Source organism: Bubalus kerabau, chromosome 20 (assembly GCF_029407905.1).
Source record: "Bubalus kerabau isolate K-KA32 ecotype Philippines breed swamp buffalo chromosome 20, PCC_UOA_SB_1v2, whole genome shotgun sequence".
In the NCBI taxonomy this organism is placed as follows: domain Eukaryota; kingdom Metazoa; phylum Chordata; class Mammalia; order Artiodactyla; family Bovidae; genus Bubalus; species Bubalus kerabau.
In genome coordinates, this window is record NC_073643.1 from 9,645,548 (window position 1) to 9,672,051 (window position 26,504).

The 26,504-nt window shown below is 40.2% G+C and overlaps 1 protein-coding gene across 16 annotated transcripts in view; it reads right to left on the reverse strand.

Annotated features, from left to right (window-relative positions):
• CLASP2 (cytoplasmic linker associated protein 2) overlaps window positions 1–26,296 on the reverse strand; it is a 180,761-nt gene extending 154,465 nt beyond the window's left edge. For 13 of the 16 annotated variants that reach the window (XM_055557781.1, XM_055557776.1, XM_055557783.1 and 10 more), the window contains exons 1-6: window positions 25,842–26,295; window positions 16,564–16,642; window positions 6,137–6,240; window positions 4,300–4,391; window positions 2,994–3,069; window positions 1,360–1,457 (exon numbers count right to left, since the gene is read on the reverse strand). In XM_055557781.1, coding sequence (XP_055413756.1) covers window positions 1,360–1,457; window positions 2,994–3,069; window positions 4,300–4,391; window positions 6,137–6,240; window positions 16,564–16,642; window positions 25,842–26,036 — 644 coding nt within the window. In that variant the 5' untranslated portion in view covers window positions 26,037–26,295. Of the gene's footprint in view, window positions 1–1,359; window positions 1,458–2,993; window positions 3,070–4,299; window positions 4,392–6,136; window positions 6,241–16,563; window positions 16,643–25,841 lie in introns of all 16 variants that reach the window. The other 3 variants (XM_055557784.1, XM_055557778.1, XM_055557773.1) reach the window with 2 other exon arrangements.
• Between the last annotated feature and the right edge of the window lie 208 nt (window positions 26,297–26,504).

Here is a 26,504-nt window from a genome sequence, read left to right on the forward strand (position 1 = left end):
TCTCCAACCTAGGCTTCAGCAATATGTGAACCGTGAACTTCCAGATGTTCAAGCTGGTTTTAGAAAAGGCAGAGGAACCAGAGATCAAATTGCCAACATCTGCTGGATCATCAAAAAAGCAAGTGAGTTCCAGAAAAAACATCTATTTCTGCTTTATTGACTATGCCAAAGCCTTTGATGGTGTGGATCACAATAAACTTGAAAATTCTGAAAGAGATGGGAATACCAGACCACCTGACCTGCCTCTTGAGAAACGTGTATGCAGGTCAGGAAGCACCAGTTAGAACTGGACATGGAACAACAGACTGGTTCCAAATAGCAAAAGGAGTATGTCAAGGCTGTATATTGTCACCTTGCTTATTTAACTTACATGCAGAGTACATCATGAGAAATGCTGGGCTGGTTGAAGCACAAGCTGGAATCAAGACTGCTGGGAGAAATAGCAATAACCTCAGATATGCAGATGACACCACCCTTATGGCCACAAGTGAAGAAGAACTAAAGAGCCTCTTAATGAAAGTGAAATAGGAGAGTGAAAAAGTTGGCTTAAAGCTCAACATTCAGAAAACTAAGATCATGGCATCCGGTCCCATCACTTCATGGCAAATAGATGGGGGCGGGGGGGAAACAGTGGAAACAGTGGCTGACTTTATTTTTGGGGCTCCAAAATCACTGCAGATGGTGACTGCAGCCATGAAATTAAAAGACGCTTACTCCTTGGAAGGAAAGTTATGACCAACCTAGACAGCACATTGAAAAGCAGAGACATTACTTTGCCAACAAAGTCTGTCTACTCAAGGCTATGGTTTTTCCAGTGGTCATGTATGGATGTGAGAATTAGACTATAAACAAAGCTGAGCGCCGAAAACTGATGCTTTTGAACTGTGGTGTTGGAGAAGACTCTTGATAGTCCCTTGGACTGCAAGGAGATCCAACCAGTCCATCCCAAAGGAAATCAGTCCTGAATATTCATTGGAAGGACTGATGCTGAAGCTGAAACTCCAAGCTTTGGCCAGCAAAGAGCTGACTCATTTGAAAAGACCCTGATGCTGGGAAAGATTGAAGGCAGGAGGAGAAGGGGACAACACAGGATGAGATGGTTGGATGGCATCACCAACCCTATGGACATGAGTTTGAGCAAGCTATGGGAGTTGGTGATGGACCGGGAGGCCTGGCGTGCTGCAGTGGGGGGTCACAAAGACTAGGACATGACTGAGCAACTGACCTGAACTGACCTATGTATCCTTTTATATATTTTGAATATGATGGCAGTCCAGAAAATTAAACCTATTTTAAATAAGCACATGAAATTAAAACCTTTAAAACCAGTGACAAAAAAATATATTTAGTAATACTTACCTAGCAGGGGGAATTCCTCTCTTATAAAGGTCCACTCTCACTTTCTCTCCCACATGTCTATAAATCTCCACCATAGCCAATATTGCAGCATCTCTAACCTGCCAAATAATTCAGAACTTAAAAAAAAAAAATACAAGGTACAATAAAATACTTTACCTCCAGATAACATTACATTCACGGACCAACTTGAAGCTCCAAGTTGGTTTTAATGTCTTTAAATGCCTGGGAGATTACGTTAGGTCATTAATAAAAACCAAGACAACCTATCTAGAAATGTCTAGAGAAACCTTGTAAAAGTTTTACAGAAATCTAAGAAGCATCTAAATAAATGTGACTTTTAAAAAAGCTTCTATTTGTAATAAGATTGTGTAAAGAACTGATAATACAAATCATTATCACAGTTAACATTTTCTTGGAATAAAACTGCCTTTTAGAAATGTGGCCTGAACTCAAACAGAAAATTATACGCCAATGTTGACAGCATTATTATTCACAATAGCCAAAAAGGGGAAACAACCCAAATATCTATCCGTGGATGAATAGATAAACAAGATGTGGTGTATAGTAGTCAGCCTTAGAAAGCAAAAGAAGGAAATTCTGACACACGCTACAACATGGATGAACCTTGAAGACATTATGCTAAGTGAAATATGCCAGATACAAAAGGATAAATATCATATGGTTCCACATGATGACTGGTCAAATTCATACGGAGAGAAAGTAAAACATGGCTGCCAGGAGCTGAGGGACTGGGGGAATGTGGAGTCGCCGTGTGACAGCTGGAAGATGGAAAAGCTCTGCAGATGGCTGGTGGTGATGGCTGCACGACAGTGTCAGTGCATTCACTGCCAGTGAACTAACTCGACACTTAAGAATGGCTGAAATGGTAAATTTTATGTTTTGAATATTTTACCACAATGAAAAGAAAAAATAAATGCGGCCTAAACACAGGAATGTGGAAGACAGCTCTTAGTTCCTCTGCACAGCTCACTGCAGAAGGGGAAATAAACAGACAGGAGAACTCTCTACAAACCTCTGTAGGAAGAGCAAGGGCCTAAAAGCAGGGAAACCTAGCTCAGGGTCATTCCAAACGCCCAAGCTGCGCTAAAAGAGTTACAGTCAAGATTCAACCCCACCACAGGGACAAGTTCCAGAGCACATTCCTGTACTATGTCTATAGTATTTGTGGCTCGGGGCATGAAATCTCCAGCAAGTGATATACCACGGGCACAAGCAGGGTTATGACTGTTGCAAAAATTATGCAGGAATGAAAAGGAAGCTGACAATGTATCCTCACAATTAGCTCATAGAAGGGACACTACAGAAGGGTGTCCAGGATCTTTGTTACTCAAACTTTCCAACTTAAGAATTATCCTTTAAGTCCCATCTACCCTTAATACTAGCCAAACAGCTAACAAACTTAAGTGACATTGTGAATAAAACATGTTCTTAAAAACTAAATGTGGTGGAGTTTGAAAAAAAAAAAAAAAAAAATGAAGTGGAATCTTGATTTTACCACCCCCCTTCAACCCTCTCTCTTCTTTTTTAAACATGGAATAAGAGCACTAGAAAACAAGAGGTGGCAAAAAAAAACTGACTGTAAATTTAGTGCTTGAATATAAATAAAATTTTACCTGACTGTTGGAATCTCCAAACAGGATACACAAATGTGGTACCAACTTGCTGAGGACTAGTGGCTGAGCCCCAAAACTAAATATAATTTGAAAAAAAAAAAAAGTAAAGAGAATTTGGTTTTAATTAAACAGTAAACAAAATACTGTTATACTTTCTTCTTGTCTGTCTCAATAAGACAAATATGGTGGAGAGCATGAGCATACATCATTCAAACATGAAAAGTATGAGACACAAGCAAAAACTAATCCTAAACAATGTGAGATATGGAAACTTGAATAATCATGACTGACAATGAAAACTGTCAACACATGATCCAACGGAGCAAAATGTTCAACCAATGGCAGTCTTAAACCTAGCAACCTATCAATCACTCAGAAAATTTGAACTTTTGTGTTAAAATACTGATTTTTTTTTTTTTTAGACTCTGGGTCTTACACAAATTGGCATTCGGCATTCCACTAAAATAAGTAAATTAAAAGATATTTATTTATGCTTACTAATATTTTGATGAGGTCATGGGTTGAAAGCAAACGACAAGGGAGCCAAAAACCACAAAAGCTGTGCGGACTGAATGCACTTACAAGCTCTAGATGGCAGAAAGGACCATAGAGGAGTAAAAGAAATAAAACAAAGGTATAGTTAGAGAAAAGGAAGTAACACTACAGGAAAAATTGAAAGCTCCTACACACTACCTATCTTGCTCCACAGAACTTGAAAAAACTAATCCAGAAAGAGAACAAATGCTTTAGTTCACAATTTCTTCAGACTGGAGCTCTGCAGCATCTATGCTGTCAGATCTCTGCACACTGTTGCCAGCTGCACTGTCTGATTACCTGGGGGAGTCTTACTCAGTCCATGATTTTGGTAACCACTTGCACTGCTCTAGAAAGCCTAGGGCCAACTGGCAAAAGGGGGCTGGGGAAATTGGCTACAACAGCTAAAATACCACAGAGTTAAAGAAAACTCCAAACTGGGTCCAGAACAGAAGTAGATTCTAAATTCTACCAGCATATTTGTTATATGACCATCCATTTCGGGTGGCAACCACTAACATACGAAAGAGAAAAAGAGAAACTTATCAGTGACTAATAATTTTTAATTAACAACATGAGAGAGAACTTACACACAAAAAAATTAGCAGATAAAGCTATCAAATAAGATAAAAATGCTGGTGCCAGAGATGAATTAACAACTATCAACTATTTAAAATCTGTTATTTCTATAGCTTTCCTTGTGCTTTGTGAAATCGATACATTGTTTTTTCTAGAAAAATGAAAAACATATTCCAATAATCATAAAACTTACATGTTTAATGTTTCAATAAGACACAGACACACGCCTTCTCGAGATCGAAAATTCTTGTGCTTAAAACCAGAGGCCAACTGTTCCCAAATGTACTATTTGAAAGAAAAGTAAACATGTATAACAAAAAATTAAATTACTCATGTTATAATCTTTTATCTATTCTCGAACGTACTACCAGCCTTACTGACAGCTAAACCTTCCCATGGACTGTTCACTTCTCTGCAAGCTTTTCTAAGCCAAATTTGCACTGATGCTGCTCTCACCCATTTTTAATATCTTAATCACATTTTAAATTTTGATTTTCTATCTTTCACTTTAGATTTCAATTCTTCTTGGAAAAACTGTGTCTAATACCTAAAAACCTTAGAACTTCCAAGGACACAGAAATTCCTCTAAGCTTTAGAAACCGTCAGTAACAATGCTACCATTATAAGCCCTGGAGTACTGTCAGCATTTAAAAGGTCCAATGTTGCCTAGCAACTAGTACAGACTGTCACAAGGAATAGGCTTTGTCAACATTTTATAATTCAGGCTGTTTTCCTCTTAACACTGGATCCAAATACAGAAACAGATTTGGGCAAATCATTCTATTGCTACCCACCCAGTAATCTTTTCTTTTTGAAAAAGCGTAGATAAACCTATACAAACAATCAAAAACAATTACATGGGTTTGTTATAAGAAGGAATTAAGCTTTGTTTTCCCAAACATATAGCCAAGTGTCCCAATCAGTCTTTTCTCCACATTTAAGAAACACCACCCTTACCACTGACTAATGTGTACATACACACATATATACAAACTTTCACACATACATACATACAAATGCCTCTTCCTGGACTCTATTCTCCCTGGACTCTGTATTCAATTTCTACTAATATTATTTCTCTCTGCCAAATTTTCTGGAGAGTAACTTACAAGTTTACAAAAAAAAAAAAGTCTTAAATGTGAATAACCTGACCTATTAACACCATGTCAGAACACTTCTCTACACTTACGTTTATGTCCAAAGACATAAGGATACTCTTTATAGCACTCATTGTAACAATAGCATGTCAAAAACAAGTTAAAATTCGAATTGCTAAGCAAGCGTCAAAGGATACTCACCAAGTTATAAATAAGGACTTATATACATATTTATATCTTTATATTCTAGGGTATAAAAAAACAGAGGAAGTCTACTTTTACAACTCAATTCTCCAGATTTTTTAAATAAAATATACATAATACAATTCTTATATTGTATTTTAAATAACACAATATCATTGTATATTTTGTAAACTGATTTTTTTCCCACTAAAAGTGAGCTACTCTTTAAATATTTGTTTACATGTCACTTTACTCCTTTTTCAAAATACATCCATAAGACCAATTTTTTTCTACCACATTCATAAAACACAGGTACTATCATCTAACATATGCCTTATATAACTAGCAACCACTTGTCACAATAAAAATTTTCTCCCTGTCTCAGTAAGGGTTTCAGAAACTCATATAACCCTCACTGAACACCAATATAATTTGCAGGTAGTGAAAACCAGAAAATTCTAACAAATAATATAATCAGTACACTGTCAAATCACTGAAATCTGTAAGTTAGCTTTCTGAAAAAGCATTAAAGAGCAGAAAATAAGAAAAAGAAAACCAAAAAAATCAAGCAGTTAAATACTGACAACTTTTTAAAAATTTCAATGTCCTTAAAGCATTAGCAATAATTCACTGTTTAAAATTCTAAGTTTCACATCCCTGGGGCTTTACTGACTTGCTGTGATTACCACCTATCTTTACTGTTAGTTAATCATCAATGAGCAGAATCTGAACTTTAAAATGCAGGCTTACCATAGGTGGTGCTACCTGATCCATTAACTTCAGTATCAGAGTCTGAGCTTCATCTCGAACCTTGTCTTTGGCATCTCCCATTCTGTCTACTAAAGCTACAATAACTAGAGAAATGAGGAGAGAAAAGAATAAATATTTATAATTCATCTCCATTTATGAACTGTACTTTACAAAATTACAGACATCAATTATTTCCATAATGAAAAGTTATGAAGCAAACTGTTTCAAGTTCTCCATGACTCCAAACAAAAATAACTGAAAAGCAAAGTTTCATAAGAATACATACGGTATGATATCCACTTAATAATATTCAAAAAACAGGCAAAACTTACTATTATTCTGTCTAGAGATTCATATAGATGGTTAAGTGCTATAGAGCAGCAAGGGAATGATTATCCCAAGGTCATGACAATAGTCACCTCTGGTAAATAGTGGGAGGTGTCAACAGGAAAGCACTTATAAGGAACTGGTAGAGTTCTAGTTTTTTGACCTGGGCATAGACAGTTGTTGGTTTTACAATTATTCCTTAAACTGTACATGCTTGATATGTATTCTTCTATATGTACAATGTATTACTCAAATGACAAAAAAAAAAAAAGCCTGGTCCATGAGACTGAGGTCCTTCTCTACTATATCCAAGCCTCTGGCACTATTCCAAGAAAGACGGCTGGAAAGGCAGGTTAGAGTCCATTCCTGCAGAGTTTTCATGGACAGGCTTCCATAACTATAACTCAACAAAGCACCGTGAAGAAATCATACCTATTGAGGATGGGGAAGGAGCAAATGGGAGGGTGGCTAGAACTGAAGTTATGGGCTGTAGTCAGCCCATAGGGTAAAAACACCTCATAGTCAAAATTATATTTTTGTAATCCCTTAAGTTACCACTTGGAGAAGGCAATGGCACCCCACTCCAGTACTCTTACCTGGAAAATCCCATGGACGGAAGAGCCTGGTAGGCTGCAGTCTATAGGGTTGCTAAGAGTCAGACATGATGGAGTGACTTCACTTTCACTTTCATGCATTGGAGAAGGAAATGGCAACCCACTCCAGTGTTCTTACCTGGAGAATCCCAGGGACGGGGGAGCCTGGTGGGCTGCCGTCTATGGGGTCGCACTGAGTTGGACACGACTGAAGTGACTTAGCAGCAGCAGCAGCAAGTTACCACTATCACTTAGTGTGGTGATATCAGGTGTGTGACCAAACTACTTAATCTTTTTGTCTTTATCTCCTCAACCCATAAATGTCTGGAGCAGTACTCACCTCAGATTACTGAGATACATATAAACAACTCAGAAAGTGAGGGACACTGGGTGAGCATCAAATGGGTCCCCTACTGCTCCCATCAGCCTACAGGTTCAAAAGCACAGATATTAACTTCTTTTGTTTTTACTGTGATCTTACAGCTACAGCGTTCCTTTCTCTGAGGCCATAGAGGCTGAAGCCTAATTACTCTAGTTATTTACAGACATACAATTAAATGTGTAGCTAATGTGATGCCAACGTAGTCTACAATGCAACACTGTCTACAGTGCAACAATCAGAATTGATATAATGATGATTAACAACATTTAAGGGAAGAAGAAACACATCCTTTTTGGAAGAAAATGAAAAGCCAACCATGCAAAATGGAATGATCATCCAAATATCTAAGCTTAATCAAGGAAATGATTATTTAAGGAAACAAAATCTTTGCCATAATAAAAATCATAAGCCTAATCATGAGGCAACTGAAGTATCTGTCAGTTGAAACAATATAAATCCTTCTCATCTTTTTTAAATTTTTTTAAACTTATTTACTTATTTGGCTGTGCTGGGTCTTAGCTGTGGCATGCAGGATCTTTAGTTGCTGCATGTAGCCTCTAGTTCCCTGACCAGGGATCGAAACTGGGTCCCCTGTATTTGGAGGGCAGTCCTAGCCAATGGGCCACTAGCAAAGTCCGAATTCTTCTCATCTTGCTTAGACATATATTGTTAACACTAGAGAAGTTCTCCCACATCTACAAAACCGGCTACTGTGGGACTCTGGTTCTGACAGCCTTGGACAGACAGAGACAAAACAAAACGTTTAATAAATGCTAGATATTACTATGTACTATAGCAAGGAGAGATAAGAAAGCCTTCCTTAGCGATCAATGCAAAGAAATAGATGAAAATAACAGAATGGGAAAGACTAGAGATCTCTTCAAGAAAATTGGAGATATCAAGGGAATATTTCAAGCAAAGATGGGCTCAATAAAGGACAGAAATGGTATGGACCTAACAGAAGCAGAAGATATTAAGAAGAGGTGGCAAGAATACACAGAAGAACTATACAAAAGAGATCTTCATGACCCAGATAATCACGATGGTGTGATCAATCACCTAGAGCCAGACATCCTGGAATGTGACGTCAAGAGGGCCTTAGGAAGCATCACTATGAACAAAGCTAGTGGAGGTGATCGAATTTCAGTTGAGCTATTTCAAATCCTAAAAGATGATGCTATGAAAGTGCTGCACTCAATATGCCAGCAAATTTGGAAAACTCAGCAGAGGCCACAGGATTGGAAAAGGTCAGTTTTCATTCCAATCCCAAAGAAAGGCAATGCCAAAGAATGCTCAAACTACCACACAATTGCACTCATCTCACACACTAGTAAAGTAATGCTCAAAATTCTCCAAGCCAGGCTTCAGTAATATGTGAACTGTGAACTTCCAGATGTTCAAGCTGGTTTTAGAAAAGGCAGAGGAACCAGAGATCAAATTGCCAACATCTGTTGGATCATCAAAAAAGCAAGAGAGTTCCAGAAAAACATCTATTTCTGCTTTACTGACTATGCCAAAACCTTTGACTGTGTGGATCACAAGAAACTGTGGAAAATTCTGAAAGAGATGGAAATACCACACCACCTGACCTGCCTCTTGAGAAATCTGTATGCAGGTCAGGAAGCAACAGTTAGAACTGGACATGGAACAACAGACTGGTTCCAAATAGGAAAAGGAGTACGTCAAGGCTTATATCGTCACCCTGCTTATTTAACTTATATACAGAGTACATCATGAGAAATGCTGGGCTGGAAGAAGCACAAGCTGGAATCAAGACTGCCGGGAGAAATATCAATCACCTCAGATATGCAGATGACACCACCCTTATGGCAGAAAGTGAAGAGGAACTCAAAAGCCTCTTGATGAAAGTGAAAGTGGAGAGTGAAAAAGCTGGCTTAAAGCTCAACATTCAGAAAACAAAGATCATGGCATCCAGTCCCATCACTTCATGGCAAATAGATGGGGAAACAGTAGAAATAGTGGCTGACTTTATATTTTGGGCTCCAAAATCACTGCAGATGGTGACTGCAGCCATGAAAGTAATAGACACTTACTGCTTGGAAGGAAAGTTATGACCAACCTAGATAGCATATTCAAAAGCAGAGACAAAAAGTCTGTCTATTCAAGGCTATGGTTTTTCCAGTAGTCATGTATGGATGTGAGAGTTGGACTATAAAGAAAGCTGATCGCTGAAGAATTGATGCTTTTGAACTGCGGTGTTGGAGAAGACTTTTAAGAGTCCCTTGGACTGCAAGGAGATCCAACCAGTCCATCCTAAAAGAGATCAGTCCTGGGTGTTCTTTGGAAGGACTGATGTTGAAGTTGAAACTCCAATACTTTGGCCACCTGATGCAAAGAGCTGACTCATTGGAAAAGATCCTGATGCTGGGAAAGATTGAGGGCAGGAGGAGAAAGAGATGACAGAGGATGAGATGGTTGGATGGCATTACCGACTCAACGGACACGAGTTTGGGTAGACTCTGGGAGTTGGTGATGGAGAGGGAGGCCTGGAGAGCTGCGGTTCATGGGGTCACAAAGAGTCTGACACGACTGAGCGACTGAACTGAATTGAAGCACTGAATTATCTCATTTAATCCTCATAACAACCCTATGAAATAGAGTAGGTCCACTGGATGAAGAAGGTCCAGAGGCATTTTAAGTACCTGGATCAAGGTCACACAAGTAGCAAGTAGTGAAAACCAGGATTTAAGTAATCTTCTAGGCCACGGTCATAATTAATTCCATTTATTTGTACCTGAGGTGGTGTGTGTGTGTATGTGTATTAACAACCACATGACAATAATGGGAAAAATAAAATAGACACATCATTCCTGAGTGGTTGAGTTTAACTCCAAAGAGAAAATAAAAGGATTTTCCTGGTGGTCCAGTGGTTAAGACTACTTGCTTCCACTGCAGGGTTTTATCCTTGGTGGGAGAGCTGAGATCTCCTAAGCCGCAGTCAAAAAAAAAAAATTGACTCAAACAGGGGCTCACTTCAATTTAAAAACTAAAATTTATAAAATATAAACAAAAAAATCAAAAAACTTCACACTACATAAACTTCAGACTTACAGCTATTAACAAAATTTCATAAATATTTTGCACTAGAATCCCTTTTTAATATATATACTCTTGGAGTCAAAGAGAACAAGATTTATTTCTAGCTCTACTGGTTATTTGTTTACGTAAGATAGGAAACTTCCCTTAGTTCAAAGATTTTCTCGTCTGTAAAATAAGGAGGGATCCAGGTCTATACCTCACATGGCGAGTGAGAGGATAAGGAAAACTGGTAAAAAGCACCTGTGCCAAGACCATAACAAGCATTCAGAAGTGTCAGCACTCTTCCTTACAGATCTGTATATAATGACCACCAAATTATTTATTATTCAACATATGCAATCAATAATCACTGGGAATCCAAAACAGAGCTTTTCACTCTGTAAACTCTCAAAAAGAACTTGTTAAACAAATAAATACATTTATCACAGACTGGAATTTGGACAGTGAAACATGAAAGGAGTTAGTATATTTTATTAGTATAAACACGGAAGCATAGCTGTTAGTATTATTTTATTCTCTTAGCATTCTCTTAGCATTGTATAAGATGCAAACCATTTACACGATGCAAAGCTGAGGACCATGTACCCTGACTGCTCTAATACTTTCTACAACATCATTTTGGATTAAAACTTATCTGTTTAAGATTTGTAAATATCTTTAAATATCTTTACTGGATCTTGTTTTCATAAAGTTCCCTGGCAGTCCAGTAGTTAGGACTCCCTGCTTTCACTGCCAAGGGGCCAGGTTCAATCCCCAGTTGGGGAACTAGGATCCTGCAACCTGCATGGCCAAGGGTGGGAGTGGCAGGTAGGGGACAGACAAAAAACAACCAAGGTTGGTGGTCAGTGTTAAATTAAATTGTGTTTTGGGGAGGTTTGAGCATTTAATTTTTCCATAAAACATCTAGTAACAAAAGAAAATGTAAATATACTAATGAATTACATTAATAGAGTCCATACTCTTTTTAGTACTAGAACTGACCATGGATCCCAATTTTCCTAAAACTTCACTATTAATATAAAAAGATTTAAAATATCTGTAACAATAGTTAATAACCTAAGTGTATCAAAAGAAAAACAGTATCACTCATATCAAGTTACATATACCCAAGGTTACAGGTTACGTTATAAAAAAAAAAACCCTCCAAAACATAACTGAATTCAATTTCCTTTCAAGGAAAGGCTTCTAAAATGGTTTGGCTGAGATTTAAGATGGAGTAAAACAAGAAAGTGTTAGTTGCTTAGTCATGTTCGACGTGGAATTCTCCAGGCAAGAATAGTGGACTAGGCAGTCATTCTCTTCTCGAGGGGCTCTTCCCAACCCAGGGATCGACCCCAGGTCTCCTGCATTGCAGGCAGATTCAAGTCAACTCTGGGATTCTTAGTCTAGTACTATATTTCTCTAAGAACACAAAGATACACTACAGCCTATCTTGTAGAGGTAATTTGTCTCACAAATTAGAAATAATTATTTGAGGATAATCTTTCATTTATGTAAAGCAGAGAAGCCCAGTAAATGGATAAAAAATGGGCATTCAATAAATGGTAGCAAAACTGTGATTAAATATTCCTATTATACCACACTGATTCTCAAATAATAACAAGCTCAAGTTTCACTAAGAACAATAATGAACACTTAGGGTTTAAAGTGAAAACAACACTAACAGTAAATGCATAGGGGTAAACAAAGAGAGTAAGAGATTGACAGATAAAAAGCTATACACATAAGATTATGTAGATATGTGGGAAATATATACAAAAAGCACTAGCCAACAAAAACAACTTAATGTAATTAATTAATTTTTAAGGGTATAGAATCATGAAGTAAAGAAAAATTCAGTACTGGGTGAGATTAATCTGAAAAACTCCCACATACTGAAATCAGAAGTAAATCATTAAAACAGAAAGGAAGGACCCTGGAGAAAAGAAGATTTGAAAAAGAAATAACAGCATAGCAGAGGCATAAACAAGTTAAGCCAGAACTAACAAGAGTGAGCAAGTTTTTGATTAACAAAAGTGGACAGTATTTACTGACAATCACAGATAAATAAGGCTGCTGAGGTGGAGAAGAGTCATACGGGCTGAGAAGACTGAAACTCCAAGGACAGCAAAATCAGAAGTAAGTTTTGAAAACAGGATAGTCCTGGGAGGCAGCAAATGAGGATTCTGGTCCTAATACTTCCACAGTACCTAAATTCCAGCAGTCAGTACATACATCAAACTACATCTGGTCATGTGTGAGAAGTAAGTGAGATATGGAATGCTCAGAATTACTCTGAAGTCTGAAATATTGTCTGCAAAACTAATACGGCAGGAGTCACAAATTCAGATGCCTACAGTCAAGGAGGTGCCAGAAACACCAAAAACGAACCAGATCCGAGAACTGCAGTATTCCAACCTGTGTATTATAACCAAGATTCCAGTTATGAGGAGACAAGAGGAGATGGCAGGAACTTAAGGGCTGGAAAGCTCGTGACCCAGACAAAGAGGAAGCTACAGTAGAGCTTCTGCAGATATTCGTATGTGGGAATACAAAGACGATCAGGGCTGCCGCACTGGCCAATTTTTCAAGACAAACTGCAAATATGAATTTTTATGTAAAATTTCCTAAATGTTAATTCAAATTACTTTAAGATAAGACATAAGCAAGTAACACATGTTAACATGTATCATAGGATTTTAACCAGGAGATTGACAGTTTCAAAAATCATCTTTTCAGAAGCTATTCATACAAAGATTGAATTGGAACCAGGTATTAGTTTTCATTCCAATCCCAAAGAAAGGCAATGCCAAAGAATGCTCAAACTACCGCACAATTGCACTCATCTCACACGCTAGTAAAGTAATGCTCAAAATTCTCCAAGCCAGGCTTCAGCAATATGTGAACCGTGAACTTCCTGATGTTCAAGCTGGTTTTAGAAAAGGCAGAGGAACCAGAGATCAAATTGCCAACATCCGCTGGATCATGGAAAAAGCAAGAGAGTTCCAGAAAAACATCTATTTCTGCTTTATTGACTATGCCAAAGCCTTGGACTGTGTGGATCACAATAAAGTGTGGAAAATTCTGAAAGAGATGGAAATACCACACCACCTGACCTGCCTCTTGAGAAATTTGTATGCAGGTCAGAAAGCACCAGTTAGAACTGGACATGGAACAGCAGACTGGTTCCAAATGGGAAAAGGAGTTCGTCAAGGCTGTATACTGTCACCCTGTTTATTTAACCTGTATGCAGAGTACATCATGAGAAACGCTGGACTGGAAAAAACACAAGCTGGAATCAAGATTGCCGGGAGAAATATCAATCACCTCAGATATGCAGATGACACCACCCTTATGGCAGAAAGTGAAGAGGAACTCAAAAGCCTCTTGATGAAAGTCAAAGTGGAGAGTGAAAAAGTTGGCTTAAAGCTCAACATTCAGAAAACGAAGATCATGGCATGCGGTCCCACCACTTCATGGCAAATAGATGGGGAAACAGTGGAAACAGTGTCAGACTTTATTTTTCTGGGCTCCAAAATCACTACAGATGGTGACTGCAGCCATGAACTTAAAAGATGCTTACTCCTTGGAAGGAAAGTTATGACCAACCTAGATAGCATATTCAAAAGCAGAGACGTTACTTTGCCAACAAAGGTTCGTCTAGTCAAGGCTATGGTTTTTCCTGTGGTCATGTATGGATGTGAGAGTTGGACTGTGAAGAAGGCTGAGCGTCGAAGCATGGATGCTTTTGAACTGTGGTGTTGGAGAAGACTCTTGAGAGTCCCTTGGACTGCAAGGAGATCCAACCAGTCCATTGTGAAGGAGATCAGCCCTGGGATTTCTTTGGAAGGAATGATGCTAAAGCTGAAACTCCAGTACTTTGGCCACCTCACTCGAAGAGTTGACTCATTGGAAAAGACTCTGATGCTGGGAGGGATTGGGGGCAGGAGGAGAAGGGGAAGACAGAGGATGAGATGGCTGGAATGGCATCACTGACTCGATGGACGTGAGTCTGAGTGAACTCAGGGAGTTGGTGATGGACAGGGAGGCCTGGCGTGCTGCGATTCATGGGGTTGCAAAGAGTCGGACACAACTGAGCGACTGATCTGATCTGATTGATTAAAAAGGAAATAATACAGATAGGGACAGTTACTAAGATACTTCCATTGAAAGGAGAGGCAGTAAAAATAAAGGCATAAATTGGCAGAATTGAGTGGTATACTGAACATGAAGCTGACAAAAGATAATTTGAAAATAAGGGTGATGGTACACTGTGAGGCATTAACTGAATCCATAAAAGAAATCACAAACATCTGAGGCTATCCTTAAATACATTTCTATATAATAGGACAAATCCACTCACTGAAGCACTCCAGAAGGCACACAAAGGTCACTTCGGTTGAAAAGGCAAGTCAAGCCCACTCTGCCACCTAATTCTATACACAAGCGTGACAGCGGCGCAGCACTCTGGACTGCAGACACACCCCACGTGCCAGTCAGAGCACGGCCAGCAGCCCAGGGCCAGTCCACAAACTTCTTGTGGTCAAGACAGTGAGTGTTTCTAAAACAAGGTTTGGAAACAATATGACCAAAGTAAATTTTACATTTGTTGACTCTCACAATAAAAACTGAGCCTTGTATTTTTTTTCATTTCGTTTCACTATAATTTATTTGTACTGTATTTTATAAAATACTGGTCTGCAATAGACTAGCAATGAAAAAACTGGTCCTTCACCACAGATAAGGCTGAAAAGTGGTGTTGCAAATTATGTTGTAAATTATTAATATGTTACAAAAAAGTAAAAGTTACAGTAAAAAAATTTTGAAATATGAAGTAAAAATCTATTAGATGCATATTCGATAATTTTTTGGCTTTTGTGTTTGTCTCAAAGGAAACATATTTATTTAAATAGGCTTCCAGACCACTTGACCTGCCTCTTGAGAAACCTATATGCAGGTCAGGAAGCAACAGTTAGAACTGGACATGGAACAACAGACTGGTTCCAAATAGGAAAAGCAGTACGTCAAGGCTGTATATTGTCACCCTGCTTATTTAACTTACATGCAGAGTACATCATGAGAAATGCTGGGCTGGAAGAAGCACAAGCTGGAATCAAGATTGCCAGGAGAAATATCAATCACCTCAGATATGCAGATGACACCACCCTTATGGCAGAAAGTGAAGAGGAACTCAAAAGCCTCTTGATCAAAGTGAAAGAGGAGAGTGAAAAAGTTGGCTTAAAGCTCAACATTCAGAAAACTAAGATCATGGCATCCGGTCCCATCACTTCATGGGAAATAGATGGGGAAACAGTGGAAACAGTGTCAAATTTTATTTTTTTGTGCTCCAAAATCACTGCAGATGGTGACTGCAGCCATGAAATTAAAAGACACTTACTCCTTGGAAGGAAAGCTATGACCAACCTAGATACTATATTGAAAAGCAAAGATACTACTTTGCCAACAAAGGTCCATCTAGTCAAAGCTATGGTTTTTCCTGTGGTCATGTATGGATGTGAGAGTTGGACTGTGAAGAAAACTGAGGGCCAAAGAATTGATGCTTCTGAACTGTGGTGTTGGAGAAGACTCTTGAGAGTCCCTTGGACTGCAAGGAGATACAACCAGTCCATCAGTCCTGGGTGTTCACTGGAAGGACTGATGCTGAAGCTGAAACTCCAGTACTTTGGCCACCTCATGCAAAGAGTTGACTCATTGGAAAAGACCCTGATGCTGGGAGGGATTGGGGGCAGGAGGAGAAGGGGACGACAGAGGATGAGATGGCTGGATGGCATCACCGACTCAATGGACGTGAGTCTGAGTGAACTCCGGGAGTTGGTGATGGACAGGGAGGCCTGGAGGCGTGCTGTGATTCATGGGGTCGCAAAAAGTCAGACACAACTGAGCAACTGAACTGAACTGAACTGAAAATCTTTCATGACTCGGCAAATTAAAATACTAAGTAGTAGATCTCTGAATTGTATACAATTACATTTGTGCATTTACAGAGAACTAATTCTGTTAAACAAAAACTATGAAAAAGTCAGTATGTGAAACACTAAAATAATTTGTAAATAAAATGAACTTACCCATTGCTACATAGGACTTAAATCGTGTTGATAATCTGTCCACAAAGGCACTTAAAATTTCCAATCCCATTAATGACACCTACAGATAGAAAGAAATTTTAATGAATACAAATTACAGATGTATAACAGTATGTAACTGTGACATAAAGTTCTTCATCTATTACCAAGTTAAAAAAAAAGACAGTGAAATATTCAGGGTGAACAGTCATAAGCTTAGGGCATGCTATTCTTAAATGGCCAATAACAATAATAATATGCAAATACAGGAAGATAGTGATATGGCCTATTTGGCAAAATATTAATAACTGCTGAATTAGGTAAAGGGTACACAGGAGATCACGGACTATATCTGCAACTTTCCTGTAATGTTGAAATGTTTCTTAAATGAAACATTTAAGCAAAAACAGCACATTTCATTACAGAGGAATTCCAGCTTCTGTCTAGGATGAAGAAACTGGGAAAAATGATCACTCCCACTGTAAACAAGAAAAAGCCAAATAATCTACAAAACCGTAACTATTCTTGAATCCATTTAGAAAGCTATGGTTGTAGAATCATCATCTAGCTTGAAATCTTAAGGAAAGACAGATGCCAAGGAGAGATGAGACATAAGCAGTAGGTCACACGTGGAAGAGGACATAAGATGAAGCCACAGTACAAGTGGGTAAAAAGAATTCAGGTATATTCAACTCCTTGTTAATACCTGAGTGTGGGTTAGCGTGAAAATACAGAAACCTATTAGCGGCAGACACAAGGAGAGTTCAAGTCTACTTGCAGGCCTTCTCCACAAACCTCCACTAGACACTCACAATTAAGACTGAGAACAGGGCGGGAGATCAGAGAAAGTCTCTTGGTAGTTACAGGTCTTGGTAGAAAGGAGTAACTACCTCTGCAAGCAAATCACAAACCTTTTCCAGCTCCTTGTCCTATAAGAAACAAAAGTTTGAAGCTACAGAAGGAAAGAGAAACACTGTTATCCTCCTGACAGAGGTAAAAACTAACAACTACTAAGAGAAAAGGGAAAAAAAAAAAAGCCTTCTACTTCAAGGGCAGGAGCAGGAAACCACGCTGGGCTCTCGTGGTTAAAGCTCTCCAGGTGAGGAACGACAGGATTTCTGACAGAGCTTTACCTTAAGGGTCAGGGACAGAGGGTTCCTAAGACTGAAGCTGGGCCAGGAAAACAGAATAGCCCCACTACTCATAAACGAGGCAGCAAGGTAAGAAGAAGCAACTGCAGTTTACCACTGGGGAAAGGAGAAAACCCCTCTCTGAGGTACAAGAAAAAAGAGACAGCCTAAAGTGTATGGCTAGATGATTTACAAGCTGGAATCAAGACTGAAAGAAGTATCAACAGCCACAGATATATAGATGATACTACTCTAATGGCAAAAAATGAAGAACTAAAAGAGCCTCTTGATGAGGGTGATAGACAAGGGTGAAAAGTCTTCAAACTCAACATTCAAAAAACTAAGATCATGGCATCTAGTCCCATCATTTCATGGCAAATAGAAGAGGAAAAAGTGGAAGCAGTGACAGATTTTATTTTCTTGGGCTCCAAAAATCACTGGATAGTGACTGCAGCCATGAAATTAAAAGATGCTTGCTCCTTGGAAGAAAAGCTTTGACAAACCTAGACAGGATATTAAAAAGCAGAGACACCACTTTGCCGACAAAGGTCCATCTAGTCAAAGCTATGGTTTGTCCAGTAGTCATGTATGGATGTGAGAGTTGGACCATAAAGAAGGCTGAGCGCTGAAGAATCAATGCTTTTGAATTGTGGTGCTGGAGGAGACTCTGGAGAGTCCCTTGGACTGCAAGGAGATCCAACCAGGCAATCCTAAAGGAGATCAACCCTGAATATCTACTGGAACAACAGATGCTGAAGCTGAAGCTCTAGTACTTTGGCCACCTGATGTGAAGAGTCAACTCAATGGAAAAGACCCTGATGCTGGGAAAGACTGAAGGCAAAAGAAGGGGGCAGTAGGGGATGAGATGGTTAGATAGCATCATTGACTGAATGTACATGAATGTGAACGAACTCCGGGAGACAGAGGAGGACAGAGGAGCCTGGCACGCTGCAGTCTATGGGGTCACAAAGAGTCAAACACGACTTAGCGACTGAACAACAACAACAAAGTTGGGGGGTGGGTGCAGAAACAATGAGGACTCATCAATTCCACTCCTAGGTATATACCCAAAGGGATTAAAGCAGGACATAGATGCTTGCATGCCAATGTCATTATACATCATTCATTACAGCCCAAAGGTAGAAAAGCCCAAATGGCCATCAGATTGGTAAATAAACAAAATGTGGTATATGCATGCAATCAAATACAATTTGGCCATAAACAGTAATGACTGATGGGCTTCATGGTGACTCAGACAGTAAAGAATCTGCCTGCCACGCGGGGGACGAGGGTTGGGAAGATCCCCTGGAGGGCATGGCAACCCACTCCAGTACTCCTGCCTGGAGAATCCCTAGGGACAGGGGAGCCTGGCGAGCTACAGTCCATGGAGTTGCAAAGGGTCGGACCTGACTGAGCGACTAAGCACACAGCAGGGTAATGACCAACACAAGCTACAACATGGACAAACCTTGAAAACATTCTGATGAGTGAAAAAGCTAGACACAAATGGTTACATGTTGTGTGATTCAACTTCTCAGAAATGTCCAGAACAAAGAAATCCAAACAGAGAGAAAGTAGATGAGTAGTGCTTAGGGCTAGTGGATGTAGGGGGTAGGGAGGTAACAGCTAAATGGTACAGGAGTTTTTTTTGAGGTAATGAAAATGCTCCAAAATCGACTGTGCTGACGGTCATGCATACCTGCAAATACACTAAAAAACAATGAGGTCCGCACCTGAAATGAGGGAACTGTGTAACATGTGAATTACATCAATAAAGCTATTAAAAACTTAACTGGAAGTGCACAGTCACACTCATACACAAAATTTAGTAGATGATGAAAGCAATATCTGAAATCAGCAGGAAAAACACGCACTCTTAGTAAGAGCTCACTTAGGAATCTATCCTAAAGATACACCAGCAAAATGATGAGAAGACACGAAAAGACTAATGCAAGAGACTGGAAACCACCCAAACATTCATCAGTATGAGACAGATTCAAAAAATTAGGGTACATCCCCACTACTGACTACTAGGGCACTTCACAAATAAAACGGAGGGCTACCCAACTTTTGCCTGCAATGACCTCCAAGACGCATTAAGTGAAAAAGGCAAGTTGGAGACACACAGATTTAATATACATTTAAAAAGGGGACTACTGGTTGGGGGTGGAAGGGAGGCTCAACAGCAAGGGAATATATGTATACTTATAGCTGATTCACGTAGTAGAAAGTAACACAATGTTGTAAAGCAATTTTCCTCCAATTAAAAAATTTTAATTAAAAGAAATTTTTTACGGAGGGCTACAAATATTAAGGGATATAGTTATGAATGTTTAAAAAATAACAACAATGGAAAGATAATCAGAAAAAAAATTTTTATGGCTGGGAATAGGGTATAAGTCACAAAGAAAACAGACTACTTTGAATATACCTTCTTTGCAGCAATAACTAATTTCATTGAAAATGAAATAAAATAAGTAAACATAATGGGGTATTAGTCACTCAGTCATGTCCAACTCTTTGAGACCCCATGAACTTTGTAGCCCACCCAGGCTCCTCTGTCCACAGAATTCTCCAGCCAAGAATACTGGAGTGGGTTGCCATTGCTTTCTCTAGGGATCTTCTCGACCCAGGGATCAACCCTAGGTCTCCCACACTGCAGGTAGATTCTTAACCATCTGAGCCACCAGGAAAGCCCAAGTAAACTGAAATGTATACTCAATTAACAGCATAACCACACAGAAGACTATTCCAAGTGACTAAAATAAAGCAATTTGACTGTCCCTCTCTAGTGGGATATACCCTAAAGACAAAAACAAAACTCTGCCAAATAGAAACTGTCAATGTTATTTAGAATTTCTGTTGATAAAAGGAGATATAGATGGAAGATATATAAAAACAGCAAAAACTGCAGTCTTGAATCTGAATATCAGTATGAACTGAAGAAATATTATTCTTTAAAATTAAAAAAATCTAGAAACAAAGATCAAATGAATAACAATAAGTTCTATTAGCACCTACGTTGTAGTTTCCACATACTAAATAGCTGGCACATTTATACACTGAAACAATTTTATCTTATTGTAACTATATGTAATTTTCCTTTATAGTACAGTGAGAACATACTGGGGATTTTTAAAAATGATGTGTATTGAGTATTATCTATAAACTTTATTTCAGGATTGTAAGGGGGAGCATTAAAAGAGGGCGCTGGCAGCTTCCCTGGCAGTCTAGTGGTTAAGACACCATACTTTCATTGCAGGAGGCATGTGTTTGATCCCTGATCAGGGAACTAAGATCCCACATGCCACATGGCACAGCCAAAAAATAAAAAAAAAAAGAGGCGGCACTAAATTGGACAGGGTTCACAATCACTACCCTACAGAACTCTCATACACACATATAAGGTGACAATGCAAAAGAACAATGTGAATAGTAAAAAGTTAAAAACCTGGGTGTTCTTCCTATGTGGCAGGTAAGCGAAAAAGACAAGATCCATATATACAGACAGACTTCAAACAAAAAAAATAGTATACTGTAAGAAATTGATGGTTTATAAGATATACAATCAAGGTTTTGCTAACACTGGAAGGTGGCATCATCCTTCAGATGGTAAAAGAGCTGTGATTTTGTATTACAAGAAAAGACTTGAAATCCTAGCATGTTACTAGCCCAGCACTACACAGTTATAATATAAATGCTATTTAGTGTTTTTCCCATTTTGAGAGTCTACTTATTACATTTACAGATAGACAAAATAAAAAAGAGTAGAGATGACAAGTGACAGGATGTTAAAGAGGTTTACCAAAGTACAGAAAAGGAAAGGAAAATTCTAATGTCCCTTGGTTCAAGTACTCTACCAATTTACCAGGTCTAGGACCTAAGCCAAAATACTTACATCTTTTCTACACAATGAGTAAACAGTACTGGCTTTCTAAGGCCACCTTAAAGATTAAATGAGATAATGGAAACAAAGCACAGAGACAATGCCTGGTACTCACCAAGGGCTCTTTAAATGGTGGTTATCATATTTAACTACATTTTACAAGGAACATTTTTATTGCTATAACACCATTTTTAAATTTGGTTTTTCCAGTGGTCATGTATGGATGTGAGAGTTGGGACTGTGAAGAAAAGCTGAGTGCTAAAGAATTGATGCTTTTGAACTGTGGTGTTGGAAAAGACTCTTGAGAGTCCCTTGGACTGCAAGGAGATCCAACCAGTCCATTTTGAAGCAGATCGGTCCTGGGTGTTCTTTGGAAGGAATGATGCTGAAGCTGAAACTCCAGTTTCAGCTTTTTTGCCACCTCAAGAGTTGACTCATTGGAAAAGACTCTGATGCTGGGCGGGATTGGGGGCAGGAGGAGAACAGGACAACAGAGGATGAGATGGCTGGATGGCATCACCGACTCAATGGACATGAGTTTGGGTGAACTTCAGGAGTTGGTGATGGACAGGGAGGCCTGGTGTGCTGTGATTCATGGGGTCGCAAAGAGTCGGACACGACTGAGCAACTGAGCTGAACTGAACTGAAAATCACAGGACTTACAAAAATCAAATGCCAGAGCATATATATTTTATATAATGTACATACCTATCCACACATTTTTAAACCTTCAATTAATGATTTCTCCACTCAGCTGAAGATCCCAACTGCTGGTTTAACATCTCAACTTGGATGTCAAACCACCTTCTCAAACCTAACTTTTTACTTCCTTCACCTGACTTGTTTTCTCAGTCTTCCCCATTTCAGTAAACACTACCCTCTATTAGTGCTTAAGCAATGCAGTGACCCCCAATTCCTCTCTTTCAACCCTCATACTCAATGCCGTTGGCTCTACCATTAAATCACACCCCAATCTCTCACTTCTCAAGTACTGCCACTGTTACCTAACCAGCCTGAGCCAACTCTCCGATTCTTTTGCTGCTTTAACTGTCCACTCCTCACAAAGATGGCAACCACTCCAGTACTCTTGCCTAGAAAATTCCATGGACTGAGGAGCCTGGTAGGCTACAGTCCATGGGGTCACAAAGAGCCAGACTCGACTGAGCGACTTCCCTCACTTCACTCACCTCACAAAGCAGCCAAACCTCTAAGTAAAAACCCTCTAATGATTTAGAATAAAATCCTATACAGCTCTTTCTACCTGCCTCCCCAGTTTCACCTCTTTGAACACCTCAACTCACTTGGAAACTCTAGCCACACTGGCCTACTTTATGTTCCTCAGCAGAACTAAGTTCTCTGCATTTGTGGTTTCCTCTGCCCAAAGGCATTCTTCACTCCTATTTCTTTCCTAAATGTACTCAAAGTGGTTTCCTCTGCCCAAAGGCATTCTTCACTCCTATATTTCTTTCCTAAATGTACTCAAATCTCATCTCACTTCCTTTACATCCCAAACAGTCTCATCTTCGCCTCATTCTTTCACATCAGATGATTCATAAGCACTTATTACATGGAACGAATCTGTATACCCATCTGCCTTCCTCTTTCTAATAGGATCTCCATGACAGCAGCAATCTCACTCCCCTCAGTGAGGTCTTCACCGACAATTTAAAATTCGCACATCTGCATCCTACCCAATGCTTCTATTCCCTTCACTGCTTTTCTCCAAAGCATTTATCATCATATAACACAGAAGAGACTCCAGTTATTTATCTTGTTTATTCCTCAGCCCCCACGAGAATCAAAGCACACAAAGGCAAGGACTTCTGTCATTTTTTCATTCTTGTATCCCAGTGCCAAGAAGAATATCTGTACATCGTAGGTCCTCATGTAATAATGTTAGTCACTCGGTCGTGTCCGACTCTTTGTGACCCCGTGAACTATATATATAGTCCACCATGCTCCTCTATCCATGGGTCTTCAGGCAAGAATAATGGACTGGGTTGCCATCCCCTTCTGTATCTCAAGTGCCCAGAGGAGTGTCTGCACATTGTAGGTCCTTAATTAACACCCAATTGAAGCTGAGTGAATTAGCCTTTCTAGTCTTGTCTATAGGTGGGTTCTCAATATCTGGAATAATACTTAGCATTAAGTATATGCACTCAAATTCACTGAAGCAATGAATGTTATTAAAGACACTCAAATTGTGAAGTACTAACAAATCCGAAGAAAAACTTTATTTTGTTCAGCATAATTTGAAATTTAAGTACACTTCTATTTGTGTGTATATTCAAAAAACGGATACACTTTTTTTCAAAAGATTTCAATAGTCATTGTACCTTCAGTAAAAAATGATGACTTAGCTTGGTAACTCAGTATATAAATTTAAAATAAACTATTTAGAATGCCTTCTCCCGAACAATGTCAGAAAAGGTCTTATAGAATTCAGTAGAAAGGAGAGGAATAATGATTCAGGCAGGAGAGATCCAAGTTGATGAATTCATGTCCTTGAGAAGACAAGAGGGCATGGATACACATGCCTTCAATACCCATGTGGAGGAACTGGTAGAAGTGAGAAAGGCTCACTTCCATAATAGAAAAGGTCGAGTGACAGGGGCACAAAAGGAAGTCTGTAGCTGAGGTTATGGGAGTTCTCTCCCGATTTCTGAAACTGTCTCAGGCTACAGTGTCTACCGAGGAGCACGGGGAGAACGTATAGTAGAGATACGAACTTGAGTCAGGTCCCTGATGGATCTAACTCGGAAGGACCAGTTAAAGGAAAAACAAAGCAATGAGTAGAAGTTCTGGGCAGAGACATCAAAGAAAAAGCAGGATACTGTGGAATCACAGAAGCCAAGACTATGTTTCAGGAGATGGGACTGCTCAACTGTCATTCACTGATGGCACCTCTGAGGAGTGCCGATTCAACCACAGGCAGCATAGGGGTGACATAAGCGTTACCAAAGAGCCAACTTTCTACAGCAGCCTCGGCTACCACACAAAAGCAACTATCGTAAGTGCGTATGCCCTTCCTACAGTGCAAGTAAATTTAGGTCGTGTCTTCCAAAGAAACAAGACTAATCCTCAAAACAGTAATGGTGTATCCTTAAACACTAACTTTTCTCAAAGTTTTCAAAAGTAATACAGAAGCAGTATATAATGGAACACTGAGGTGGTTAATTCTCAAACTGTTTATTATCCTTGTAAAAAGTCAAACCCTTCCAAAACTCTTAAGTTTCATCATTAAATCTGCATAATAATTTTAGAGTTTCCCTTTCTTCTCTATGATGATAATGATTTCAAAGTACAGCCTATTCGCTGTTATAAGTATCTGTTACTAAGAAGAATCACTTCAACCACACGATGCTTGGACCAGCATTTTAAAGCAACACTGCCACCAGAAGACTAGAAAGCAAAGTTACTGCTAAAAACCACAGTACAGGCTGATTACAGAAAATTTACCTGGTCTCCCAACGTGGCTACATTACAACCTGCCTACTACCGGCTCTTCTGAAACACTCATTCCTTCTTGTACCTCATCTTTTTATTTTTTGCCAGTATCAGCTAACCTGCCATGGCACGGTTTCAAATCCGAGTCAGTCCTTAACTACGGTAAAACAAAATGACACAGAGCGTTCAATTGCTTTGCGTCGACTATAAACGAAAAGCAAATAAATAATACCATGAAGTCAGACTCTTTTCACTAGATTTAACGGTAAACTTAATCAGGCACCTTATTACCCTCTGAAGATGCTTTAGACACGAAAAGCACAACCTTCCAGAAACAGAAAAAATTACACAAGAAAAAAGAAACCAGGCGATTAAGTAGGATAAAAATGCTAATTCAAAAGGATTAACTTGACATCTCTTTTGAACTTAAAATCTGAATCTTCCTGTCCTGCGTCTCGCCCTGGGTAGTGTTACACAGGTACGTACGAATGTATAATAAAGGGTCTGCTACACTTTTACGCATGTAAATGATCACTAATTTTTTAAAATAGGTGTTGAAACATAATGCCCTAGTGCCAAGGAACTCCACACGGTGTCACGTAATCACTGAATTTGCCACTGCTCACAATCGTGGAAAAAGTTGGTCTTGGTGGGAAGGTAGGCTCCCGCTAGCTTTTGGAGAGGCAGGCTCGCCGCTGGGGGCAAGTCTAGAGGTGCCCGGGGCCGCCCGGGGGCCCACCCGGCCGTCCGAGCACGTCCGGGATTAAAGGGCCGGCGGGAGAGGGCGTGCCCCGCCAGGCCGCGCAGCCGCCGCTTACCCGGTAGTTGCTCGAGCCCACCCAGCCGGTGAGAGCGTCGACCGTCTTGCTCAGACGGGCCAGGTCCTCCTCCAGATCCGGGATGGCGCCCGGCGCGCCGAGGTAGAGCAGCAGCTCCTGTCCGACCTGCAAGCGGCCGCCGACGTCCTTCTGCTGCACCTGGGCGCTGAAGTACTCCATGCTGCGGGGCTCCATGGCCGCGGCCGCCCGCCCGCCCGCCTGCCCGCTAGTGAGGGGCCAACTTTCGCCGAGCGCCGCCCAGCCGCCAGAGCGGGGCCCCGCGGGAACGGGCGGGACGCGCTCGGTCCGGCCGAGGCGCGGCTCGCGGGGCGCGGCGGGCGGCGGGAGCAGCGCCAGGCACCCAGCGGCCCCCCAAACTAGTCAAACTCGGCGCCCCCCGCGCCCCAACCCGCTTCAGAGGCCGCGGCCGCAGGCGACGTCAGCGCGCGCGTGACGTCAGCGCGACGCCGGCGAGCGAGCGCCCGCCCGCCTGCCCGCTGGTCCGCACACAAGGTTCGCGGAGGCGGCGGCCGCAGCGGGAGCTGCTGGGGGTCGTGGAGCCTCTGGGGAAGTTGCGGTCGGTCTGGGTTGGCAACCCCAGGAAGCCGACAGTTCTCTGCCAGCCGCCACCTCAGCACTCAGCGGTCGCCTTGTAAAATCTTA